This window comes from Halichoerus grypus, chromosome 5 (assembly GCF_964656455.1).
Source record: "Halichoerus grypus chromosome 5, mHalGry1.hap1.1, whole genome shotgun sequence".
In the NCBI taxonomy this organism is placed as follows: Eukaryota; Metazoa; Chordata; class Mammalia; order Carnivora; family Phocidae; genus Halichoerus; species Halichoerus grypus.
The window spans coordinates 118,942,165-118,961,040 of NC_135716.1; the positions used below are offsets into that span (position 1 = coordinate 118,942,165).

General features: G+C 37.3%; 1 protein-coding gene across 6 annotated transcripts in view; it reads left to right on the forward strand.

Annotated features, from left to right (window-relative positions):
- Positions 1–18,876, forward strand: part of TTLL7 (tubulin tyrosine ligase like 7) — a 150,541-nt gene that overhangs the window by 34,409 nt on the left and 97,256 nt on the right. For 4 of the 6 annotated variants that reach the window (XM_036089900.2, XM_078072835.1, XM_078072836.1 and 1 more), the window contains exons 2-3: positions 13,570–13,765; positions 13,969–14,100. In XM_036089900.2, the coding sequence (XP_035945793.1) occupies positions 13,741–13,765; positions 13,969–14,100 (157 nt within the window). In that variant the 5' untranslated portion in view covers positions 13,570–13,740. Of the gene's footprint in view, positions 1–12,931; positions 13,034–13,569; positions 13,766–13,968; positions 14,101–18,876 lie in introns of all 6 variants that reach the window. The other 2 variants (XM_036089899.2, XM_078072834.1) reach the window with 1 other exon arrangement.

Here is an 18,876-nt window from a genome sequence, read left to right on the forward strand (position 1 = left end):
CGATCCCAGGACCCTGGGATCATGACCTGAGCCGAAGGCAGACGCTTAACGACTGAGCCACCCAGGCGTCCCTAAATGAAGCTTTTAAAAAATATTCTGTTTGTATAAGGTCCAGCAGTATAACAGTCACCAAAGCCAGTACAAGATGGAAATAGATGATAATTCTGCAATACGTTGATTAAAGTTGTTCTAAAGAATGCACATTTTTTTTTCCTGGTCAGGCTTGTATATATGGATAATTTTGAATACAAGGTGAGATTTAAAAATAGTAAACCCAGGGCGCCTGGGTGGCTCAGTTGATTAAGCGACTGCCTTCGGCTCAGGTCATGATCCTGGAGTCCCTGGATCGAGTCCCGCATCGGGCTCCCTGCTCTGCGGGGAGTCTGTTTCTCCCTCTGACCCTCCCCACTCTCATGCTCTCTCTATCTCATTCTCTCTCTCAAATAAATAAATAAAAAATCTTTAAAAAAAAAAAAATAAAAATAGTAAACCCAAATCCTATGAGGCACAACTGAAAATCAGCTTTGTTGATTTAGTATAATATTTAGCTTATAACTCTGAGACACATGTTATAGATATATGGTTATATACATAATTTTATAGATATTTTGGGTCAACTTTCATTCTTGAGTGTATTTATGTTGATATAGTTGTATATCATATATGTTTTGGGTGAATTCTTTTCTTTTGGGTAGTTTGGGATTTACTAAGTAACTTGGCTAAAAGAAAATGTATATAGTGAAGGCTGGGTGCATTTTTTTCCCTCACAAGAGCACTTAATAAAATGATTAGCATTAAAAAATGTTTATTGCCTTAATTAGAAATGTAATGAAATAATGAAGGGATAAGTAAACTTTTAAACAGATTCACAATATACCTTAATAGTATTTACTTACTCCATGTAAAAAGGAAAGGTAGAGGCCAAGAAAGAAAGAACAATTAGAAAATAAATTCATACTATTTGAGAGTATAGCATCTGTGGATATAATATTACTGCTCTCTGGTTAACTTCAGGCACTGCTTCGATTCTGTGTTCCATTACTGTTCATTAGAATAAAGGACAAAAATAGTTCTTACCTTTGCATTGCCATAAAAGGACTAGTTTCACATCAAAGATTATAGCGCCAGATAGACAGTGTTTTAAAATGCCTGGAATGACTTTTGGGAAATATTCTTATTTTAAAATAGGCTAAACTTATTGAAATATAGTTAAGTTTAATTAGTTTTCTTAATAGTGGGCCTGTTAGATAAAGGCTATTAGTATTTTATTTCTTTACAAAGATTGATCTTATAAATTCACTTTGTGCCTAGAAACACAATAGTTGTATTATTCTTTCCTTCCTTAAGATCTAACAGTTATACACATCTTGGTTTAGCTGATGGAGGCATGCAGAGCATTATATGAGCTCAGCCTGTACATTTTCTTTTTTCTGTATGGATTTTCTAAACTTTGACAGCATGAATCTCAGACCATGGTGTAATTTTATTGGGATTTAATTTAATTTACAGGGATTTGAAAACTGTGTCAAATTTACCTGATTCTAGAAGTTAATACAATTGAAAATTTCTTATTTTAAGTTCAAAACCCCCTAACAAATAGTATCCCTCTGATATGGTAGCTCAGTAGTTTAGCTCCGATGTTTCAGGCTCTGTGTTTGAGATTGAAAAATATGTAATTTAAAAGACATTTTTAAAGCTGCTGCCTGGGAGCCAGTTGTCGTATGGAGGAAACGTACAATGAAGCTTCCTTTTATTTCATTTGAGTTGTAGCATTTTATGGAAGGTCATTTTGTGGTAATTCTCTTTATTTAAAAAACAAAATTAAAAATGGAACCTAAGTTCATTATTATTTGTAGTGGTTAGGAACCTGGTTTAAGCAAAAAAGAAATTTTTTAGTTTGGGAATATGTTATCTATCTTTCTCTCTGCCTTCTTTATGTGACTTCATCCTTAGGTTCTGTGTAGGTGTGAGGTGGGGACCAGCAATGCAGGTAGGTACCCTCTCAGATTCAAAGCCAGCTCAAAAGAGAAGCTATATTCTTTAAGAATCTGAAAATGAGTTCTGGGCTTGACTCTTGCTGGTCTTAGTTGGATCCTGTGTTCGTCTCTGAACCAGTTCCATGGCCAGGAAGATGGGATTCCACAGTTATTTTAGATCTAAGTCATTTGGTCAGTCTTGGAGCCAGGGTCGGCGTCAACCCCATCTAAAGCATGTGGATCAAGGGGGAATAGTGCTTTACCAGCAGATATCCAGATTTCTGCTCACAGAAAATAGGTAAGTGTAAGCTGTGGCAAAAATGATATGTCCAAAGGCATTGTGCTTATGACTTTGCATTTAGGCTGGTGTATCTTCTTCAGAAACCAAAACAATAATTTCTGTAGGAATAGCACGTCCATTACAAGGTGCATTTAGATGTTGGTAACAGAAACTTAAAGTAATAATGAGTTAACAAGATGGAGGTTTATTTTCTCTGGATGTAGGCAGTCCAAAACTTATGTAGCATTTCCATGATAAAACCAATGTGTCTTTGAATTGCTGCAGCTCCTGCAGTTGCATTTACGTTCCAGGTGGAAGGGGGAAAAAAAAGCAAGTAAATGAGTGTCCACCAATTGTCTCCCTTCCTGCTCAACAACTTCCACTTATATCTCATTAACTAGGATTTGGTCACATGGCCATATACACTTGTAAGGAAGTCTGGGAAATGTGGTTATTCATACTGGCACAATGCCACCCTTAACAACCCAGTATTTTGTTAGTATGGAAGAACTAGTGGATTGCTATTAGGCAGGTAGCTAGTGGTCTTTTGACATGTGTTAACTTATTAACTGATATGGATGACGTAGGAGGCTTATTTAACAATGCAATGAATTTTACATATTTAAGATTTAAAACTCATTTTAGAAGTAGTTAGAAATACAAATAATAAAACTAATCATACCCTAAAATTGGTAATGAGGTATGCACTGAATTGGTATCAAATAAGGTCAAAGGAAGAGTTAAAGATGGTTCTAATTGGGGCACCTGGGTGACTCAGTCAGTTAAGTGTTTGCCTTCAGCTCAGGTCATGATCTCAGGGTACTGGGACCAAGCTGAGCAGGGTTGGGCTCCCTGGTCTGCTGGGGGTCTTCGTCTCCCTCTCTCTCTCTCTGCCCTGCCCCCCACTCGTTCTCTCTGTCTCTCTCTCTCAAATAAATAAATAAATAAATCTTTTAAAAAAAGATGATTCTAATTTATCTGTCTCTTGGATGTTTGGCTATAGTGATGTCCTCTGCCAAGATAAGGAACATAAGAAGAAGTGCCAGGTTTTCAGGGGAAGTTAAAGAGTTAAGTTCTGGACATTTAAAACTATAAATGTTGGTATCAGATGACATTCGGGTGATGTCATTTGTTCACCAGCTAAGCAGCTGCACATTTTGATATCTATTGTGCATTTTCTGGCAGAGAACAGAGAACTGGATATTTTAGAAATTTTCCGCTTCTCCTAGTCCCTCTCTTTGACCTTGTGATCTAGGTTACTGAAAGTTAGGGAGAGCTGGGTCCACAGGACCACAGTTCCAACTCCATAGCTTAGAACAAGAGAAGTCTTGGTGTAGTCAAGCATAGGTTGAGTGTTTTGAGGATGTGAGGTTCAACTGTCTTAGATTTGGTACTGTTCTTTGCAGGGTAAGGGAATGAGAGGAGGCAAAAATGGATTCACAAAAGTGAGTGATATATGCAAAAATTAACTGATAACATCACATGTTATTCCTAAGGAGCAAGTGAGACCTTTTTTAAGCTACTGGAGAATTAGAACTGCAGTATTATGTTCTCAAGGAAATGCACCCCTAGAGGCTTTTGACCCTACTTAAGCATTTTATGAAATCACCTTGTCTTTTGTCACTTTATTAACTGAATTATAGATGTTACATTTTTGAACTTTATTTAGTTCAACATTTACTGAATAAGATTTTTGCCCTTTTCATTATTCTAAGTACTGAAAATAAAACAACTATTAATATGGGAAAAATGCCTTCAAGGTATGCTGTAGTATCATTACCTATTTATCAGTTTCTGTTTTTTTGTGTCATACTAGGCTAAATTTCAAAGATAAGACATTCTACAGAGCTTAGTGGACATTTTGTATGGATGCTGTAATTTAACGAAAAACATCGAACAAATAATAAGCAGGCTAAGGCAATTTGGAAAACAAGCAGTACATTAGTGGGAGCTACTGTTGCTCAAAGTCAATATTAATTGTAACTAGAATGAATAAATAGTTCTTCTGTTTATTCTTATATAATGTCACACTTGGCCTCTTTCAGGTTTTTAGAAGTGGTTGATCAAATGGTTTTTTTTCAGGTCTAAAACACTACAGATCTAGCTTTTGGGAATATACCCAGTCTGAGAAAGAGATACAAAAGTTTCTATGTTCAGGGAGTAAGTAGCTTCTCTGAAAACCTTTTTAATTTGTGCACACACTGAGTGGTGCCAATGTATTATTGTTAGGACTGTTGTTTGGGTGATGTCATTTGTTCACCAGTCAGGCAGCTGGGCATTTTGAAAATCTATTGTAATTTCTTGGCAGAGAGCACAGAAATGGGAGCAGTTAGCTTTGGAATGGACCTTTCTGTTTAATTAAAACTATTTTATATATAAAAGTAGAGGTTTTCCTTATCTACAATCACTAACTCTGTTGTGTTATTTTCTATTTTTTTCTATGCTTTTCTGCAAATATAAAACTGAAATCATCTTACCCCTCAAAATGACTCTTCTTTCTGCAGGCATTTTCTTGATGAATGACGCCATCTTCTACCCAGTTCCTCTAAACCAGAAATCTGCAAGTCATCTGAGATTATTTTCCTTTACTGATCACCAACTTCTGTTCCTATTCTGTAGTAGCAGTATTCTTTTGCCCTCTGTCTGTTGCTTCTATCTGTGATCAAGCTCGTACCATCTCTCTTCTGGACTTTTGTAACACCCTCTTAGGACCCTGTGTCCATTCTTGCCCCTCTCCCATCCAGTGCCCATGATTACTGTCAGCGTAATCTATTAAACAGAAAGTTGGATTGTGTTACTCCTTTTTAAGTCCCTCAGTGACTCCACATTACTTGTGAGTCAGGATCAGACCTAAGTTTCCAACAGTGTGACTGACTTAGAACACAATTCTTCCAAGGAAACATATGATGGTTCAAACAAAGAATCTTGGCTATTTTATTTTTACCTATTATTTCAGAAGCCTAAACCATGATAAGGGTATATTCATTCTTTATAATAGGAATGACATCTTTGGTGCCCTTTCTCTGTAGAACAGGACTGGCTATTGCATCCTCTCCCTTCCTCTCAAGAGGTATCCGAGTTGGTCTTTATCATCCTCATGTAGTTCTTTACACTTTTATTTCATATGTATTAATTCCTAGGTGATCTTTCTCTCTCTCTCTCTCTCAGTGTATACCATATGTTATTATTTTATGTAATTTTAAACTTTATATTAATAATATACTACTGTTTATATTCCTCAGCTTTTTTTCATCTGCATTATTTGTGTGATTCATCATGTAGTTCTAGCTCATTTATTTTTACTTGTGTATAGTTCTCTCACTGTACGTATGCACCAGCAGTATACGCAGTGTTGTTGTCCATCTGCAGCCCCTCTCCCCCCAACCCACCACTTTTCATTTCTGAAAAGGTCAAGTTACTATGCTCCTGGCTCAGTGCTTCAGAGGAGATGGTATATTATTGATCTTTGTGGTTGCTGTTAATCCTCCTCATATGTTTAATGATTTTTGGTAAATTATCTTTAAAATGAATGTCTTGGTTGGTCGGCATTGGTAGCTGGTTTGGGCTCAAATAAGGCATGTAAACTGTTTTTTTAGATTGACAAAACCTTACCTCACTTAGCAGGGCTGTCTCCAGTAGTAAATAAGATCCCTTGTAGCAAATATCTTCCTTTCTAGCTGCTCAGAGTCCTGCTTGGCAAACGCTTTCTCTTGCACTTCTTGCTTGGCCAGGTGATTTCTAAGTCATCCATGTGGTTCTACTTTAGAAGACCAATGGGGAGGGAATGGACTCCAGCAGTAATGTCCTCCACTTTCCTGGAGTTTGCCCATGCTACCAGCTGTTGGCCCTCTAGTCCAGTGGTTCTCAAACTTTAGCCTACATCAGAATCACCTAGAGGGCTTGTCAGTTGTTGGGCCTCATTTCCAGAATTTGATTAAAAAGTTCTGGGGTTGAGCCCAAGAATATGCATTTCTAATAAGTTTGCAGGTGGTGCTGACACTGCTGTTCCTGGACCATATTTTGAGAATCACTGCTCTGGGCCAACATTTCCTAATCTTTATTCTGTTTTTTTGACTCATAGGGCCCTTTAACATTAATGTGTAATTTCATATCACTTATATGAATTTTAAAATTGTTTCATAATTTTGTAATTTTCACATGTTATACAGAAAGACTTTAAGTTAAAAAAAAATTACATCAGTCTGGTATTAAACATTGTGGTCATCTAGAGCCTTGCTACTCAAAGTGTGAGCTGTGGACTAGCATACCTGGGGACTTGTTAGAAATGTAGACTCACAGGCCCCACCGCAGAACTAATGAATCAGAATCTGAGCTTCAACAATAGTCCCACATGATTGGCATGCACATTAAGTTTGAGAAGCCCCTGGTCTAGAGCTCACATTAAATCCAATCCTGATAATATCAAATAAGAAATATTTCAGATTTTAATGTTTAAACATTGGCACATGTTTCACTTACTTTCATTTACTTGTACTTAAGGAAAATCACTATCTCTTTGAAAATAAAAATAATATATACAATTTGGTTTGGGAACCAAGTGCTGAAATTTAATGATATGTTACAGTGCAACAATAGGCAAAATTGTATTCATGACCTGATGTCTGGAAATATTACCTTCTTTACACACAAAAAAATAACTGCCTCATTTTGATAATTTTCATGAAGTAATAGATTCCTGACCGCAACTTGCAATAACCTCTCTCCAGTAATACACTATATGTGTGGAGAGTGTTTTTTCCCCAAAGTAAAAGCTTAATTGTATATAATTTTTGCTATATTTATTATTTTTCAATTATTTTGAAGCAATAGTAGAAACATCTTTCATCAGATAATTACAGTTTAGAAATGCAGAGAGGATTATTTTGAGGCAGATTTGCAGAATTAACATTTAAAAATTTTCTTATACCTTGTGTTTCAATGTCATTGTTCATTATACCTCTTTTCTTTAGACAACTATCTATGTGGATAATAATAACAGGGCACATTTTAGGGTTGTGAAGATCAGAGTTTTATATGGAAAAACCTAGAAGAGTGCCTGGGCACATAGTATGTTTTATATTGTGACTGCATCAACCCCATCCTTCCCCTTTACTTACCTGTGTTCTTCCTTTTCCTCATCGGAGTTATTACAGTCCATAGCAGCTAAGGATGAAGAAGTTTAATGATCCATTGTATAAAATCAAGGGGCAGACAGGGCTCAGTACAAGTCTCAGCACTTTTTTTTTTTTTCCCAGTCAGAGGAGAATACTATAAAGTGGAGCTATGGAGAATGAGAAAATAGTGTCCAGGGGTAGGTGGCAAGGTTCAAATAGGGAGTGATTAATTGGTTGGAGTCTGTGATGGGTAATAGTTGTTCCTGTTACTTACTGGCTTTCATTCCTTTATGAGGTGAGGGGAGGGGCAAAGGGAGAGGGAGAGAGAGAATCTTAAGCAGGCTCTATGCCCAGAATGGAGCCCCACACGGGGCTCAATCTCACGACCCTGAGATCATGACCTGAGCCAAAATCAAGAGTTGGATGCTTAACCAACTGAGCTACTCAGGCGCCTCCTAGCTTTTATTCCTATTGGTCATATGGTATGATTCTTGTTGGCAGGGGTCATGTGACTTATTTAGGCCATTGACTTGTGAGTAGAAATTTTGTGTGTCATTAGTTGCCGATCTATACAAGATCCTCCAAAACTCTTTCCCTCTGGCGCAGTGACTGTTTTAGGGTGATGGCTGCTCTAACAGCTTGGGTTCCTGTGTGACTGAAATGCAGAGCACCCCTGGTTGGTATGTAGCATGATTAAGAAATAGACCTGGGCGCCTGGGTGGCTCAGTCGTTGGGCGTCTGCCTTCGGCTCAGGTCATGATCCCAGGGTCCTGGGATCGAGTCCCACATCGGGCTCCCTGCTCCGCGGGAGGCCTGCTTCTCCCTCTCCCACTCCCCCTGCTTGTGTTCCCTCTCTAGCTGTCTCTCTGTTGAAAAGTAAAATCTTTAAAAAAAAAAAATAAATAAAAGATTAAAAAAAAAAAAAAAAAGAAATAGACCTTAGGTACTTTAAGCTTCTGAGATTTGGGGGATGTTTATTATTGCCGTGAAATGTAGCCTGTCCTAAAACAGATTCTTCTTGATGGGTTTTGAGAACTGAAAAGTCATACAATAGGATAGCAAGTATGGAAGGGGGATGGGAGTAATTCAGATGCCAAAACTATGCTGCTAGGAGACAAGAACCAAAGAGAGTCATCAGCAGTGTGTGAAAATTTAATATCAGTACTGGGGACACAAAGTGGAGGGAGGGGTGGGGATTTCTCTGCCCTTCCTCTTTCCCTGTCCATCAGAAGAGTGATACACTATCAAAAGTATATAAAACTAGTTATATACACTGTGAAACGTGTTTGTTCTCCTTGTCAGTGTGAAAATAGTAATTTAAAAATCAATGTAGAAAATAAATACCGAGGAACACCAGGATTTAGGAAAAAGAACCATATTGGAGGGCTTTAAGAGTGCTCACTACCACAGAAATGTTTCCCCATTCCCTCCCCATCACACATGTTCACACCCCCACCATGCTTTCATGCACATATGTACACATATGCATCAGATTTTTATCAACTCCACTTGTGACAACAGGTCATTACTCCCCTTCAAATATCACCTTCCCTATGAGGACTATCTGGATTCTGTATTTAAAATTGCAACACTTCTCCTTCCTTTCCCCCCACACTCTTGATCTCCTAACCAGTTGTGCTCCCTCCCTCCATAGTACTTAGCATTTTCTATAGTTTACTTAATATGTTCGCTGTTATTGTTGGTCTCTCCTGCACTAGAATGCAAGCACCACAAAGAAAATTGTTGTCTCTTTCATTCACTGAGAATAGACACTGATATATAAGAGTATTTGTTGAATTGTAGTATCTTCATGAAGGAAAAAAGCAGAAAACAATCTGAATATGGATAGCTGCCTTGGTGTTCTGAAAAGAGAGATTAAATCTGATGTAACTTTGTGATCTCAACTACATTTTAAACCACAGCTTGTTTCTCTTGCTCTCATTCCCTAGCTTTTAAAATAGCTCCAGTCAAGCAGAATTAAGCTTCTTTGTGAAATTTTCAATATGTCATATTTAAAGACTGAATTTTGAAGGTAGCATACAAAGTGGGAAATGTCATGGAATTTAGAGACAAGCCACTTCATTGTCATCTATTAGGTGTGACTTTGGGCAAGTTACTTAGCCATGAAGTCTACATTTTCCTATATGTAAAATTAGAATAAAACATACTGGGGCATTTATTGGGTGGGCTAAATACACAGTTATGTGAAAATACTTAGTACACAGTGGGTACTGGTTTATATCTATTTCTGTCTCCTTCCCTCTCCTCACCATAAAACAGCTTTTATTAAATTTTTATTTAATATTATTTAATGTATTTTCAACTTAACACTAATTTTGGTTTCCATTGACCTTTAATGAAGATTATTTTAGTAATCTATGGTAAGCTAAACTTTCACCAATATGTATGAAGAACCCATTTTATATAGCATTCACTGGGGAATGGATTTTTGGGGATTATTGGGAAGGTCTGAGTTTCTCTTGTGTAATTTACACAAAAGATGTTTTGTGTTCATCTTGTTGTTTCAAAGATACCACCAATGCTATCTTCATTAGTTGGCATTTTAGACTGTAAGGCTGGGAAAAATCAGTTTCTTCCTTTTGCACATTAAGAAATTAAGTCTTCTGCCTGGTAAGTGTCAGAGTAAAGGATAAGAATGTAAATTGACCTCTTGTCCAGTGCTCTTTCTACCATATTATACTTTCATCTAAATAAAATACAAAGTTTAGGGTGTCTGGGTGTCAGTCGGTTGAGTGTCCAGCTCTTGATTTCAGCTCAGGTTATGATCTCAGTGTCTTGAGATCGAATGTGGGGCTCTGTGCTCAGTGGGGAGTCTGCTTCTCTCCCTCTCCTGCTACCCCCACCCCAGCTCATGCTCACGTGCGTGCACGCTCTCTCTCTCTCAAATAAATAAATCTTTAAGGAAAATAAATGAAATACAAAGTTTGATGAGTTTTGTTATTAATATGGTATTGTTGTAACAAACTTTTATCGCACGTTTTTTACTTTTTAAATAGGTAATACATGCACAAGATAGTAAAGGTTGTACATAAAAGTAAGTCTCCATGAGCTCTGCCCCCAGCCACAACAGGCCTCCACTACTCACTGCATATATTCCACATATTCTTCTGTTATTTTACCCAAATGTAAACTTCTATGTACTTTGCTTTTTTCACTTAAAAATGTGAAAATAATCTTTGTAAATGATACGTATTTGCTTCTCAGAGCTCCGTGACCACCTCTGGTTACTCCCAGCCAGCATCATGAACAAGTGCTTATTTAGCATTATGTCAGGCAATATTCTAAGCTCTGGGAGCAGAGGAGTGAACAAGATAGAAGAAAACCACTTGTCTTCACCGAGTTTACCTTCCTAGTTCGTGGTTAGTGATATGATAGGGGTACAAATAATGGCCTCTGTGATAGACCCGAAGAGGGAGAAATGAATTTCTTCAAACATAATCAGAGGAAGTTTTAAGAGAAAAGTGGAAATTTTTCTGGATTTTAAGTGATGGGTCGCAATTCAATGGGAAGAACTGGGAAGAAAGAGCACTCCAACACAAATGTATTGGAATTACAATTTTTTGGTTTTCATCTTATGTATCTATTGTTTTGCGTGGTAGCACTTGAGCTTCTACATTTAAGGTTCCCATTTGCTTGACATTTTGGGAAATTGATTTTTTTTGGAAATGGCTTCTTTATTTGCCAAATAAAATGGCTTATTTGTCTTAGAAATCAATTTCTGCTGATCGTCTAATTCTTTTTTTTCCGAATTTGTTTACCTGAACTTCTATAGAAATGAGGATTTTAATGGATGATTTTTACCTAAATATTTGGACTTTTTTAATATAGGTTCCAAAGTTTTTTTTTTTGTTTTACTTTTTTCTGATATGTGTCTGTTATATTATTTGATTCAGTGTCACCATGTGCTTAGAGCAGAGGTTGTCAATCTTGGCTGCATGATACAGTCATGTATCATGAGAGAGAGCTTAAAACATGCTGATACTTGGGCCCCACCGGGGTTTAGGGTGTGGCCTGGGCACCAGGATTTTCAGAAGTTCCTCAAGTGATTCTATTTTGCAGCCGAGCTTAAGAAACCGTTGGCTAAAGTATTTTGGAGGTAACTGAAACATGCTGTGTGCTTCTGAAAAGTAGGTAACCATGGCTCATTTGAGCGGTGTGATCAGTCTGTCCTCTCATGTCTCTCACTAAAAATAAAGTGAAATGATTAGAATTGGGATGGTAGAAATTAAATAAGGCCTATAAATGGATAGACTAAATTTAAGGCCTTTAAATTCCTGTGTGGTGGGGGAAGAGTTAACAGTTCTTGTTTTGAGCTTTATACTAATCAGAGTAGTTTGGCTCATTATTTAAGTCAGAAATTAACAATCTGCTTTTAGAGCCTGTAACAACTACTAACTTATTGTCAGTATAGTTAGGCAGACATTGTCTCACACTCTTGTTGACTGTCACCTACTTTAAATGTACTTTGTTACCATAAGAGGATCTTTGTTTACTCCAGTAACAAGATGTTGGACAAGGACTTGTAAACCCAAATAGTTACCTCCCTGAGGTATCAGAGAGCTTCCAGAAAGAAATCACACTGAACTTTAGACCACTCCTTTCTTTTATTCTGAAAAGTAATCCAGTCTATTTCCAGCTTGGAATTGGGAGCTGAGATCAGGCTAGGGATGTTTACTATGATTTCTCTGTTTGGTTTGAAGTATTGTGATTTCCCACAATATGCCCATATCTTGCAGCTTGTACTGCAATTGGGTTGCCAATTTTTTTTTTTTTTTTACATCTATGTAGCATATTAGCACAGTGTCTGATAATAGTTGGGCTTTGTGAATAGTATGAACAACTGGACAGAATGGGGTTCAAAGCCTAAGTTTTCTATTTTATAAACTGTTACCTTGGCTTATTTAACTTATTTAGCCTTAATTTCCATATATGGAAAATTTCAGAAATGATATCTAAATTCCAGGTTTGTTAATGAGGTAAGATATTTTAGATTCTTAACAGTGCCTGCCCACAGTTGGTCTGTAATAAATAATAGTTTCCTAGCTTTCAGATTGAATTATTCTAGATAACTATTCTACTAAAAATGGTACCTGAGAACAAACTAAGTTCTAAATTTTCTTTAATAATGAATCTTATTATTAATAATGACTATTGGATGTGATGTATATGAGAGTCGCATTTTATGTAGCTGAATTTCTGATAAACCTAATAATCTCCTGATAAAGGTATTGATACCATACCTTTGTTTATCATAATAGGTTTTATAATTTTTCAATGTGTTTAGAGACAATTTTACAAGAACTCGAAGATTCTTACATTGTGAAGGGAGAAATTAGAAAATTGTTAGTATAGACTGGGAAGTATAGTATAGTCAGGGCTTGAATACCTAGGTTGATACCTACACAGTGAAAATACAGGTGTAATATAGGCCATGCTGCGGTGTAGCCAAATCAAATTAGTTCATTAAAAAATGTTTATAGCATTCCTCTGTGTGCCCAAATAAGCTCGTTGTAATAACAAAATTGTTTTCATTTTTTAAGGCACAATTCAAATGTGGTCTACTTTATGAGGTCGTCACCTTCCTCCCCGCCGACTGCTGCCCCCCTCCTTAATGAGAAATCCCTTTTCTCTGTATTCTTCTGGTATGTGATCTCTGTCCTGGCACCTACTTCACTGTCATAAGAAAAGTAATGCTGCACCTAAGTGTCAGACATTGGGTTGAAGGTTGTGTGGAGTCCTAGTTAAGGGCACTGACTTTGACATCAGAGAGATGTTAATTTTAATTTGTCACTTGTTGTGTAAAGATTTGTCCTTTCTGAGACCAGTTTACTTAACAGTAAGACAGGGATAAAAGCTTCTACCTCATGGTTTTGTTGAAAGATTAAGTGGCTTAAGTGGCCCACGATAGTAAGTGTTCAATAGATGGTTATTGTTGGTGTATGGCACGTTATTTATTGTGTGTAAATATGATATGTGACTGAAATAAAATCTCCTCTTCTACCCTGTGCACTTTTTAGGACAGGGAACTATCACTTGGCATTTTGCATAAGGTTTAATAAGTTAACAAATATTTGTTGATAGAATACATTAACTTTCACCTTCACTTGACTTTTAAAAAGAACAGAAACACTTCATAGAAGTTGTCTTCTAAATGACTTTGTTTTAAAAATCCCTACAGGTACTTTCTCATCCCATAACTTCAGTGTCCTGAAATCTGAGGATTCCACCAAGATAATATGATAGGAACTTGCAGTGACTTGGAGCCATATCCTACTTAGACGAATGCAGGCCTTCCAGATTTCCTGAGAGCTTGGTACAACAGCACACACTGTAACAGGCGCAGGCGATAATGCCATCTTTGCCTCAGGAAAGAGGTAAGCGGATTGATGTAGTCACGTTATTATACATCATCACTGAGCACTTTTTCTAAGAATCAAAAATTAATTGAGGACTCTTAAAGAACCAGAATTTATAGTTTTACTTTTTTTTTTTTTTTTTGTGGTGGGGCATCTGTGTTCTCTGCTATGCAATTTTTGTTATTTTAGTGATATCTGATTGGTTTACATTTCTTTTAAAGTTATTCAGGGACCCTCTCCCCTGGATCTGAATACAGAATTGCCTTATCAAAGCACAATGAAAAGGAAAGTCCGAAAGAAGAAAAAGAAGGGAACCATTACAGCAAATGTTGCCGGGACAAAGTTTGAAATTGGTGGGTCTCCTCAGAATCATGAGGTTTTCCTCACTGTTGGAAAGACTAAATTCAGGGAGATATCTTTTGTGTAATTGATTTTTAAATGCCTTCTATAAATTGTTCTATTTTATGAGATATTTAACATGTTAATAAACAAAAACATCAATGTAAACTAAAAGCTTTAGCTACTAATGGGATGGTATTATATATATGTGATTTTGGTTAATACTTATTTTTTAAATCAAGTATGAAGTAAACATTAAACAGATTAAAATGTTAGATGTAAAATTAAAAAAGTACAAAATTTGAGATTTTTATTAAACAATGACTGACTTCAGGAAGAGAGTAGAAACACATTTCTCTCTGTGTTTTAAAAAATTGTTTTGATGATGCTGTTGCTTTTTATTAATGAAATTCCAGTTTTTATGTATAAGCAGTATCTGTGGTATAGAGAATAGATAAGAAGAATAATTGTTTTAAATTAAGATACACTTGCCCAGCATTGCAGAACTCTTAACAAATACCAGAAGTACTCAACTAATCTTCCTCTTAGCCATTTTGCTTTAAGAGAGTTAAGGAAAGGGGCGCCTGGGTGGCTCAGTCGTTAAGCGCCTGCCTTCGGCTCAGGTCATGATTCTAGGGTCCTGGGATGGAGCCCCGCATCGGGCTCCCTGCTCAGCGGGAAGCCTGCTTCTCCCTCTCCCACTCCCCCTACTTGTGTTCCCTCTCTCGCTGTGTCTCTCTCTCTGTCAAATAAATAAATAAAATCTTTAAAAAAAAAAAAAAAGAGTTAAGGAAAATCATACGAAGTTCAAGGATGTTAATTATTCTTACCCTTATTCATCTTTGAGAGTCTCATTTCCATTTACAGTAATTCACCAAAGTTCTTGGGCAATCAGTGGAATACTTCATTGGAATTGAGGTGCCCTGAGACTCCGTTCGAACACGTGGCCCTCAGAGGCGGGGACTTGAAGCAAGTTAGCACGGGAGGGTGAGATGCAAAAGATTCAGGGTTTATTTGCAGCATGTTTTCTAGAAACAAGAGTAAGGTGACCATTGTTAAAGTGATTGATGGTTGGTGTTAACTTATCCTCTTACTTTTAAGGTTCTGGTGGGGTTCATAAGGAACCTTGATCTATAGGAGAGTGTTTCAGTTCACTTCCCTCTCACTTTCCCAGGAAGTTTTCCCAGGGCTGAAGTTGCCTTAGCATTCTTTATACTGATTCCTACCTCCTTGCTGAACCTGCGCCGTGGTGTTTAACAGAATTCCTGGCTCAGTCCTTGGATCAGGGACTGTTGGGAGAACACAGAGCCAAGTATGGGGAAGGAAAAGAGAGAATTGGCCATGTGTCAAGGAGAAAGTGCTACCTTGCTTTTCCCTTATTTAAGCAAGTGATATGCAACAGCTTACTTCTTGTAATTTAATTCCTGCTCTCTTGGCAGTTTGAATTACATAATGAAAATACACTTAGGCCATAGTCAGCACACCTGTGTTTTTGCCCGGTGTTGCCTGTTTCTTCATGTAGAATACTTTGCTGTAGTTTTAATAGTAATATTTTTATAACCATTGACCAAACATTTCCACATGCAGTATCTCATTTAATCTTCCAAATAACCCTGTAAAATAGGCTGCATTACTCCCTTCCTCTCTTTTCCTTGCCTTTCGTCACTCTAATAGTGAGGTGAATTTGAAGTGGCTTATAGCCATAAGAAAATAAACATGGAAAAATAAAGATAGTAAAATAAGATGAATCTTGTGGCTGGCAAGAATCCAAAATACATACCATGAGACCCTCTATAGTTAGAGATGGACATGGATTTAACTCAGAGCTTCCTAGCAACCAAAGCAAATATTAAATCATAATCAGTTATAGGATGCACAGTGCCCAGAAGATAAAATCATACTGGTTATTCAAAGGACATATGACTTCTGTATTCCTGAGTCTTGAGAGAAATTTCTCTAATAGTTTCTTATGAAGACATGTTGTGGAACAATGAAGTACATTCTCTTAGTAGTTCTATAATTATTACATTATGAAATTCCACATTATTTTTTATACATCCTTTATAGCAAAGTTGAAGAAACAAGTCCAGAGTTAGCAACTTACCAAGTTCACACAGATGGCAGAAGTGGAACTTGAACCTGAATTCATTTGTTTCCAATTCAGTTTTCTTTTTACTATATCATATTGCCTAAATAAAATGTGAATTGGAATTTAAAATGAGAAACACAAATGTTTCTTCTGTATCTAAAATTCAGAGAGTCGCATGGATTCCTGTTTTTAAAACTCCTGAACAGCCTTTGAGAGCTCTGTGGGTCAAGGCAAAAGATCATAGGACAAATTGTGAGGAATGTATTTTTGTTAATTTTTATTAAATGCGGACGAGAAAGATCAGAGAGCGGGGTATGTAAGTATGCAAAGGGAAACGTGAGGAAATGGTTCATATGGTTATCTCTATTTTACCAATGAGGCGTTTGGTTTGGTAGAAATTCAGTATGGAGGCAAGTATTTCACCCCCTTTTTAAAAGAGAGCTCCTAAAATATCAGCATTTAAAGGCATGGAGTTAGGCTTTAGCTGTCAACAACTTTCTATTTGGAGCTGACGCATTAAACGGATTTCTTTTCCGTGCGGTGGAGGATGATATCCTTAAAAGATTCCAATTGATTTCTAAAATTTCAGTTCAAATAAAAATTTGATTAAATAGCTTACCTGAAAAAAGTGACATTTTAATACGCGGCATTGTATTTTTCTTTGAAGTTCAACTTTGTCAGCTCTTCAAGCTTTGAATTTCATAATAAAAGAGATTTATATATGACTGACCTTACAGATTTTCTTTTGTGAATCTAAGGAAAGAATGGATCTTTTCCACTATTGTTATATAACCTGAATGTTCCCAGCCTCACTGGTTCATGTACACATTCATAACCACATTGTAGTAGCTCATTATACTCCCTCCCTCTGTAACTGCCACCAGTTCCATTTCTCTCTTTAAGGTCTTCTTGGTTATTTCTGAGCAGCCCCAGACAACGTCTCTCCTGAACTCAGGAACAGGTCTGCTCTTGAGCTGGTATTCTGGCCTCATTATTTTTTTCTGCTTATGAGTGAGGTAAAGCAGTCTCCCAGGCTGGGTGGCTATGGCCCTTGTCCTTCCTGTGAGCCCTAGGTGGCACGGCAGGTCCCGAGCCCTCAGGTCACCAAAGCTGCATGGTGGTCTGGGGCAGACAAGAGAACAGCCCTTCCCCCAACTCTTGCTTTGTACATTGTCACCTGGACCTTCAGAACAGCCCCAAGTTTTCCCGAGCCTCTCATGGAAAATGGCAACTTCAGCTCAGCATTCCTCCCCCACCCCAGCATCACGCACCTCCAATCACTGTTCTCTTCTTTTATGTCTGTGTGCTAGGAACCATTGCATAAAAAGTCCTTTCTTTCTCCTCAGCCAAAAAGCCATCAAGAGTCTCTAGGACTTGAGACTGACAAGTGTCTGCTCATCACTTTTATACTTGAGCCAAGTAAATTCAGACAGTTGATCCCCTCTTATCATTTCTCCTCATATGTAGGGTATACAGTAAAAGGAAAACATTTAAAAATAAAACATTAAAGTGCTGCTATATAGTTACACCTTTCTATTAAGACTCATATGATCTCACTGATATGAGGAATTCTTAATCTCAGGAAACAAACAGGGTTGCCCGAGTGGCAGGGGGTGGGAGGTGGGAGGGATGGGGTGGCTGGGTGATAGACATTGGGGAGGGTATGTGCTAGGGTGAGCGCTGTGGATTGTGTAAGACTGTTGAATCACAGACCTGTACCTCTGAAACAAATAATACATTATATGTTAAAAAAAAAAAAAAGATAGCAGGGAGGGAAAAATGAAGGGGGGGAAATCGGAGGGGAGAGACGAACCATGAGAGACTATGGACTCTGAGAAACAAACTGAGGGTTCTAGAGGGGAGGGGGGTGGGGGGATGGGTTAGCCTGGTGATGGGTATTAAAGAGGGCACGTACCGCATGGAGCACTGGGTGTTTATACGCAAACAATGAATCATGGCACACTACATCAAAAACTAATGATGTAATGTATGGTGATTAACATAACATAATAAAAAAAATAAAAAATACTAATGATGTAATGTATGGTGATTAGCATAACACAATAAAATAAAATAAAAAAATATTTTATAAAGAAAAAGACTCAGAATTCTGTTGGAACCCAAAATTTATCCTAAATATTTTGCTTATCTTTATTCCAAACTTGAAATTCAGTGGAAGACAAATGTTAGTATGTTAATCAGAGGGGAGCATATAAATAGTTTGTACTGAAAAACAAGCTTTCTTCCAAGCATAAATTTTTTCAATAGGATTAAAGGGTTAGGAGCAGATAGGAGGGCCAGTTTCCAGATCTCTACTGTGAATTCTGCTTCATTATTTCATATCCTGAGTCAACATAGCTGACTTGGTTTTAACTGCTAAAAATAATTTGAACTGGGAAGGTGGAAAGTATAGGATAGGTCTAATGATCAGGGACTATTTTTACCTTTTCCCTTTTAGCCCAAGGTCACAAAAAAAGCCATGAAGTACATTTTCCTGAGTAGAGGTGTTGTCTCAGCTGTGTGTATGTTTTCCCTGGGCCATGAATAATCACTGAACTCTTGAGCAGTGTTGTGTACCTGCTAAATCTCAGAGGGTTGAAACCAAGGATTTTGAGTGCAACTTAAAAACAGTTCTCTGTTACTGTGAGTATAATTTGGCCCTAGATAAATTGTTGTAACTAAAAATAAGGGTATGCTGTAA